We start from the raw sequence: 8652 nt of genomic DNA on the forward strand, positions 1-8652 counted from the left end.
AAGTAAAATTATCTGTATTAGAATATTCAGTGACTTTCACCCCACCATCAACCTAACAATGAACCAATCTATGCAAGAAATACATTTTCTGGACACTACTATAAAAATACAAGATGGGTGCATAGACTGAAAAGCAACTGACCGACAAACGTATCTACATGCTTTCAGCTACCATCCCAAACATACCAAACAATCAATTGTATATAGCCAGGCTCTACGTTACAGCCGCATCTGTTCCAACTCTACAGACAGGGATTCTCACCTAAGAGATCTACAGCAAACCTTTTTGGAACTAAAATCTCCGCCTGATGAAGTTAAACAACAGATCAACAAAGCCAGACTGATACCCAGAGAGAACTTGCTGCAAGACAGACCCAAAAGAGAAAATAACAGAACACCACTAGTAATCACATACAGCTCTCAAGTTAAAACAGTTCAACGCATCATCAGAGATTTACAATCTCTCCTAGACAATGACAGTTCTCTTTCTCAAGCCCTGGGAGGAAGGCCTTTCATTGCCTGCAGACAGCCACCCAATCTTAAACAACTCCTCACCCACAATAATACAGCAACCAGACTTTACATGGACACTGGTACCAGAGCCTGCAATAAACCCAGATGCCAACTTTGCTGCCACATATACCTAGACAACACCATCACTGGACCCAACAACATCAAACATACCATCTCAGGCCTATTTAATCGCTCATCTTCTGACATTGTGTAAGCTATCAAATGCCAGCAGTGCCCTTCAGCTCTCTATATTGGACAAACAGGCCAAACCCTACGCCAAAGAATAAATGGACATAAATCTGACATCAGGAATCACAAGAGAGAGAAGCCACTAGAAGAACACTTCAATCTCCCAGGACATTCAATACAGGATCTCAAAGCAGCTGTCTTATTACAAAAGAATTTCAGAAACAGACTTGAAAGAAAAATTGCTGAATTACAACTTATTACTAAACTGAAAACTATGGAGAGACCTGGTCTGAATAGAGATATTGGATTCTTGTCTCATTACATATGCTAAAGCTATTTTTGGTCCTCTGCATCCTATCCCTTGCTTTTTCCTGTAGGACTAATTGCAGTTGTTAACAGTCGTCAACAGATTTATCATATCCATTGAGCCAATCACCCATCTCCTACTACCCTTCTGAGAAAAACCCCACCCCACCCTTCCACTATATATAGGGGTCTGGTGACTTCTGTTTCAGTGTATCTGAAGAAGTGTGCATGCACATGAAAGCTTATACCAGAACTAACTTAGTTGGTCTCTAAGGTGCTACTGGACAATTTTTTAATTTATTTCGATTAAAGTACTTGGCGGTCATTTTTCAATCTTAGATATCATCCTCATTCATTTGCTTTTCTGAATTATGTCACGTTCTCTTCCCCCTGCAGGTATTACCAGGTTTGATCTCCTTGGAGACTTTGGAAGGTTTAACTGGTTAGGAAATTTCTACATCGTGCTATCCTACAATATCCTCTTTGCCATTGTGACAACCCTGTGTCTGGTTAGAAAGTTCACCTCTGCAGTTAGAGAGGAGCTTCTCAAAGCATTAGGTAACATTTGTTCTCTTTCGTTTGATAGCCATATTGTGCATAATTTGAATTTAATTTAATTTGAATTCTAGAGTTACAGGGAGAGTAATTTGCCTGGTGTGGGTTTCCAGCTTCCTTCATGTGGTATAAAAAGACATATGTGGTGAGTGGTTCTGTGCTGAGTTCACCTAGTTTATTCCTTTTAAGAAAACAATTTATTTGTTTGATTTTATCCCATCTTTCTGTCAAGTGGTCTCAAGGCAACATAATGAAGCAAAAGTAAAAATAAAAAGAACTAGAACAACTGAACCAATTGTTTTGCATACTTACAGTGTCCATAGCAAGCCAGCTTATGAAGCCAAAAGCCTGTTTGAATAAAAGCTTTATCTACCATCAGAATGTAGTAATAATAATACTAGTTATTATTATTATTATTTATAAAATAATAAAATTTATTATTATGTTAGTTATTATCTGCAAAAGCTTACACAATTTGAGGCCAAGTAGTTCTCTGGCTTGTCATGATTTAACAGCCAGTACTTTTGAATTTTCCCTGGGAGCAGACTGGTACCAAATGAAGCTCTTGTAATATGGGAGTTGCATGCCACCTACAGCTTGCCTTGTTCAATAGCCTGGCTGCAATATTCTGAAGCAGTAGAACTTTCACTGTTCAGTCAGCATCATGAACAGCACATTACAGTAGTTCAGATAAGATATAACTAAGGAATGTGTTGCCACAATCAAATCCACCAACACTGAGAGTGGGCACAGGATATTTCTTATCAGGTTTTGACATGCCAATTGATTTGCTTTGGATAATGATGCAAAAGCTGGAAAGCTTTGAGGTGGAAATTAAGGAATTGCAACATTAGAAGACCACCAGAGACTCATGGACAGAGAGATGCTTTGAGTAGACGAATGCTCTGTTCTGTTTTGCTTTTCAAACTGCATGATGTAGTTTATTGTTTTACAGTTTTTGAGGCTTATTTTGTTACTTGAAAATTTAGTAATAATTAAATTGCAGATGTATGGATTCAACTTCACATTAGAAATCAATAGACAAAGCCATGTAGAATGTTTAGTATTTGTTGTGTGAAAGTAAGATGTGATGGAAAGCTCACATACAGCTCCCCTTCCCCTCTGTAATGACTGATAGAATTTAAATTTGTATAATGATGCCATGACATTCTGCTTCTCCCGTCAGCAACCAAATATTTAGACCTGGGGAGGGGAAATACCTCTTATTATGACTTTACAGTGTTTGCAAGTTCTACTAGACAGTTGCAAGGGGCATTTAAGTTGCACAGATGCTGTTCTTGTGCCATTTATAATCCTGTCTAGTTTCTCATGTTCTCAGATAAGGTCTCCACAGACAAAAATCTTCAATTTATTTATGTATTGGAACGAAGACTAATGTGGTTTTGAAAACACCTATAGTTGTCAGAAGTGAAAGAGAAATTTAAATGGACTGTCTTTTGAAATGTTTTGCAGGTTTAGACAAGCTTCACCTCTCACACAATGCAAGAGACTCTGAGGCTGCAAAGCCATCTGTAAACGGGCACCAGAAAACACTGTGAAAAGCAGGTGGTGGAGCCGAGTCCTTTTGACTTCATGACATTCCTGTCACTTCATAGCACTTGTTTTTGTATTGCTTTTTCTTGTTTGTATATTGGGTCCAAGTTGATAACAAAAAAAAACTGCACCCAAGAAAGCTGGGTGTATCAGACTGTACTCTCTTCTTGCTCAGATTGATCCATGTTAAATTACTGTGTCAGCTGGCACAGAATTGTCTTGAAACCTGGAAGCGGAAAAGAAAACTCCATTCCTCTTTGGATACACCTCCATATTGATCCATCAACATATTAGGCCAAGAATCTCCCGAGCATAAACCTTTTGCTGAAGAATTAGGCTGGGTGTCCGAGATGAGCCTTGCTAGTTGAAAATGGCAAATCCTTTACTAGAGTTGCTGCTTTTTCAGTAAAATTGCAGTATGAAAACGGACAACTTATAGAGAATATGGTAAGATCCAGGATCAGTACATTCATTGCCCGTCTGATGAGTTTCCACGGTCATTGTGTCTTAAGATACCAGCAGTTCCTGGTTCTAAATGACAAACTGGCCTACAGTTATCACTAAAGGTAACTTCCACTGAGACTTATGAATTACACAATAACGTAAGCCTAGGTTGCAGTGCTAAATTGTAATTTCACAGACCTCTGATTGTTGTGTACATAATCATGCATTTTAGGGCAATCGCACAACTCCATTAAATGCACAGAGAATTCTGTTCATTCCCTTCTGTGTAATGTGTCGCCTTATATGCATAAGCAGTGAGAAAAGGATACAATAGCACACAACTTCCACAAGTGTGAAAACAATTATCCCACTCTAGATGCCCTGGGTTAAGTGTGCAGTGCATTCTAGTTCATTAGAATAGACCATTTTTTCATTATTTTCTTTGTTGATCTATCTTTTTAAAAAACATGGAGTAATCAGGTAGCAGATTATAAACTCCAGTTTTTTAAATATGAAAATATAGATTCCAATTAAGGCATGCAATTTTCATTGATATTGTTACACTTTAGCAAATCTTGTGTGTAACATATGAATCTGAAGGAAGTTAGCATACATACTGTGAGTAGAGGTAGGTAGATTGTAAAGGCTAGCATGACATTTTATGAAACTTTGCTGAAGGTTTGTAGTTCTTGGATGATGAAGTGACACTGGCCATTCATAGATGAGCACATTTTATAAGTTAGATCCCATAAGGTTAACTGGATCTTCACAACTTTAATGTTTTACCTCACTTTGAAAATATCAGTATTATATTAATCTCAGTAAGTCCAAAACTGGGTTTTGATGTGTTGTACAATGTTGAAATAATTCTGCAAATTATCCTGCTTTTTAAGAAAGTTCAGAATGTTACTAGATTCATTGGGGCTCACAAGCATTTTCTACACTGTTTGAAATCAGTGTAGAGTTCCTGGATAATAGACACTATTCTAAGTTTCATATGATTTCTTATGAAAATTAATCTTGCATTAAATTTTGGAAGGTAGCATTTATAGTAAATACATAATAGAATTTTTTTCTAATATTGTCAGTGGAAATGACAAATAAAACAGATGCAGGACAGAACTTATTTTCATAAAACTGTTTCTGGGAACTGGAATAAATTGTAAACTGGGGGCTTTTTGCCACAGTGGAAGATGTAGAGAAATCGACTCACTTAGTGACATTGTTACGGTAATCAGATTAAGCCAGGATATGCACAAGTGCTGTGCACCACATACAGCACCCTGCACATAAGTGGGGAAAGAAGCCAGGAAGCTGTAGTTATGAGTTAACTATAACTTCACATCACATGCAAATGGGAAAATTAATGGCTTCTGAACCAGCCAACTTGTGGATAAGCTTGTTTGGAAGCTGTTAAGCAAGGGAAGTTGCAATGAACTTCTGCTTCCTGACTTGTTTTTCCATTCACATTCACAGCATTTTATTATCTGAGCCAGGCCCAAGAGTTTAGATATTGATACCTTGTATCTCATTTTGAAATGGTAGTAATTGGTTTTAGGATTTTTAGTGTGCTTGGCACCTCCACTCAACACCACATTGAAACATAATCGTTCATGTCGTAATAGTAATATGCCTACAGAAAAAAATAAGTGGATTCTATATAGTAAAGGTACATCAACAGTATGCTTATTACCATAGCTACTGCATATAGATGGATCCAACTGAATTTGAAAGTTTTTGTGATTCTGTGGCTATCAATCTTTGGACAAAGTTCATACCAAATTACTGAGAATTTTAATCCATGTTCTTCATAGGTAGAGAGTTGACTTAAGACAAATTTGCAAATTAAACATCAAAGACAATATATGCAGATGGCATGCGGAATCTTCCGTAAGTACCTTAATAAACTTGGGTTGGTTCACCTGTAAGTGCTCTACTGTACAGCCCCATTCAAATCAGGAGCTGTGCAAGAGGACATGCTTCCCTGAAAATGTTGCCTTTAGTTATCCTGGGGTGGTTAGCATTAATGGTACATGGTATGAAACCTGCCCCCATCCCCAAAAGTCATTTGATTAGTGAAGGCTCCATCTCAATTCTTGTAATTTCTTAGGATCAGGTGTGCAACATATCCTATGTACTGGTGTGCATCTTGATCAGGGGTGGGGTACTTTCTTTCACTCTCAAGGGCCACATTTGGGACAATATTTGTGGTGCTAAATAGGCCAGTGATGGGTAGGACCTCTTCCTCCCCTTCCATTCCCCGCCCCTTCCCAGCCGCTTGCATGAAATTAGGCCAAAGTCTAAGCTGTCCCCTGTAAAGTTTTAATGCCTTTGGCACGAAAATAGGAGGGATCTATCTAGTAATGTGACCAGTGCCATTGCAGCAAATCATTGTTTCCTGGTGATACAAGAATACAGGCCATCTCACCCTGTGAAATTGAAGTATAACCTGGCTATTGCTGCCTCCCACTTTCAAACTTACACAAAAATCCACAATGCACCACTCTGGAGATGCAAGTGAAATAAGAGTCACTAGAAGGGGGACAGATTCAGCACCTCCCCCCATTATAAGTATATGTGATGGTCTCCTGTTCCTTGACTTTGTCCATGTGAAATTGTTAAAATTGTCATTTTATCCCTCAGTTGAAAATTATTTTACAGATGTTCTACTTTCAAATATAGTGATAAAAATTACACATAAATACTTAAAGTTATAAAGGCTTAAATGTGTTTAAGGAGATGGTATTAGTAATTCTTTGATGGATACTAGTAATGTATTCCTAGTGGTTTGACTTGTGTAGTCAAGTGTTTTGTACCTTTTTTTTAAGGTACAAAAACCTCTACTTCAGTCATAAACCATCTGCCTCGTTATGAGGCTAAAGCACAAATATGCTTTTCTTGTATGAGCTAGATGTATATCAAATCAGACCAAAAATGTATGCAAGTTAAGTGTCTTAAGTGCGCCATTGTTTGGCTTTCTCCTCCGCTGGTACACTGTGTTAACACAGCGTGACAGAATTGTTGTTGCAAAGTCTGAGCACATCTTTACTCTCTAGCTTTTTAAGCTAATGTCAAGCAGACATTGAGGGGTTATTTAGAAGTTGGCTTCACTAGGACACTTTGTTTACAGATTGTAATGTGACGTTTACCTTCACCTCTTTCTCCAATCTCTTTTACACAGTTGCCTGTTTTACAGTGTCAATTAAAGGATTTGACAATATGTTCTTCTACAGCTTACTTGGTTCAGAGGTGTTTCATTCAGCTCAAGCTTCATAATGGTGCACCTTGTCTTCTGTTCACTTAAAATACTTTGACATTGTGTACAGCCTGGTATTGAGAACATCTCACAGATGTTCTGCCTCTGCACTGAGATTTTTCTGTTCTCCTCTTAGGGAGCTTGTGAACTTTCTTCAGAAGAAATGGGGAGTGGGTAGCAATGTATGTATTTGTTTGTATGTATGGGTGAAGTTTATGGACAATAAGATACGCCACCTTTACAGATCTTTGGGGTGTACCATTAATGTGCCCAGGAACACTTTTTAAATAGAGGATGGATGATAGCACATCCAGGTAGGGGAAGACATACATCCCATGATTTGAAAGCTGACCACAAGCAGAATCTTGAAGAAAGCTCTGGAAGACTAGGAGTGCTGGCTCCTCTCCTCACTCCTGTACAATACCTTTTTGATGCATAGTATAAGGAGGTGCTGGGTGGCGCTGTGGGTTAAACCACAGAGCCTAGGACTTGCCGATCAGAAGGTCAGCGGTTCGAATCCCCGCGACGGATTGAGCTCCCGTTGCTCGGTCCCTGCTCCTGCCAACCTAAGCAGTTTGAAAGCACGTCAAAGTGCAAGTAGATAAATAGGTACCACTCCGGCGGGAAGGTAAACGGCGTTTCCGTGCACTGCTCTGGTTCACCAGAAGTGGCTCAGTCATGCTGGCCACATGACCCAGAAGCTGTATGCCGGCTCCCTCGGCCAATAAAGCGAGATGAGCACCGCAACCCCAGAGTCATCCATGACTGGACCTAGTGGTCAGGGGTCCCTTTACCTTTACCTATAAGGAGGTAAAACCAGTGTATTCCTACTTAGCTCCTTTCTGACTAACCTCTTGTGTAAAGAGGTTCCTTCTTGAGTTGTCAGAAAGGAACTAAGCAGAAAGACACTGGTTCTATCTCCAAGTGAGTTGGAATTCTGTTCTAGCATTTCCTCATTGCCTTTGTACTGGTGCTGTCTTTTCTAGCCCCAGTCTCTAGCCTGTTGTCATACTCACATCAAGGTGAGTGTAGGGAATAAAATTCTTTTGAGTATATTTGGCTTGTGCCTCACCTGGGCAAGGAGCACATGCTCAAATCTTGCAAGTATTGCCAGAAATGAAAAAACAAAAAGCTTGCTGGCTTCATACAAAGCATTTCTAAGCTATTGAGAACTACCTCAATTGTCTCTTTACTTGCTTGCCTCCTATTCCCATCTCTTGGTGAGCTTGTTATTCTTCCCATTTGGGACTCCATAGAACCCACAAACAAAAGTTACCTTCCTGTTAACTATCCTTCAAGTGGCTATCCTGTGGATAAACACAGCCATTCTTCAACCTTGTGAATTCTTTTATATTTTGTTAAAAGCTGCCCAGAGTGGCTGGGGCAACCCATCAGATGGGTAGGGTACAAGTAATATAATATTATTTCTGTTTTGTGAGGAACTGACTTTATGGGAGAGAAAAGCTCTCTTCAGGGATTAGGATGATGGTTCTGTAATGTGACTGCCTGCAATGTGGAACAATGGGAATGACTCATGAAGAGCAATTGCAGCAGGGAGGTTTATTGTATGTTTTAGAACCCTGTTCTAAAAATAGGAATGGTGATGAGATGGAGCTCGCATGTATTTACATCCGACTCTAGTGAAACGCATGAAATGACCCCCTAGGTTGCTTACAGATTTGAGGGTTTGAGCCTTTCTTCCCAGTTTCAGTGCTTACTCCTTGGCAGGAATTGAAACCTCTCTCCTGCTTGGGAGTCTGTGAGGGACAAGATTGAGCATGGTGGCCTAGTTGCTACTGCTACCACACTTGCAATGTCCTCTGCCTTCAGTCTCT

General features: G+C 39.4%; 1 protein-coding gene and 1 long non-coding RNA gene across 2 annotated transcripts in view; one reads left to right on the forward strand and one right to left on the reverse strand.

Moving 5' to 3' along the window:
- LMBR1 (limb development membrane protein 1) overlaps positions 1-6781 on the forward strand; it is a 62626-nt gene extending 55845 nt beyond the window's left edge. The window contains exons 16-17 of the mRNA XM_082192495.1: positions 1405-1566; positions 3037-6781. Coding sequence (XP_082048621.1) covers positions 1405-1566; positions 3037-3122 — 248 coding nt within the window. The 3' untranslated portion in view covers positions 3123-6781. The remainder of the gene's footprint in view (positions 1-1404; positions 1567-3036) is intronic.
- Positions 5333-7261, reverse strand: LOC309515109. Its single transcript, XR_014212277.1, has 2 exons — positions 5730-7261; positions 5333-5698 (listed from the first exon to the last, which is right to left on the reverse strand). It is a non-coding gene; the product is annotated as an uncharacterized lncRNA (long non-coding RNA).
- Between the last annotated feature and the right edge of the window lie 1391 nt (positions 7262-8652).

Source organism: Podarcis vaucheri, assembly GCF_965113315.1.
Source record: "Podarcis vaucheri genome assembly, chromosome: 12".
Taxonomy (NCBI): domain Eukaryota; kingdom Metazoa; phylum Chordata; class Lepidosauria; order Squamata; family Lacertidae; genus Podarcis; species Podarcis vaucheri.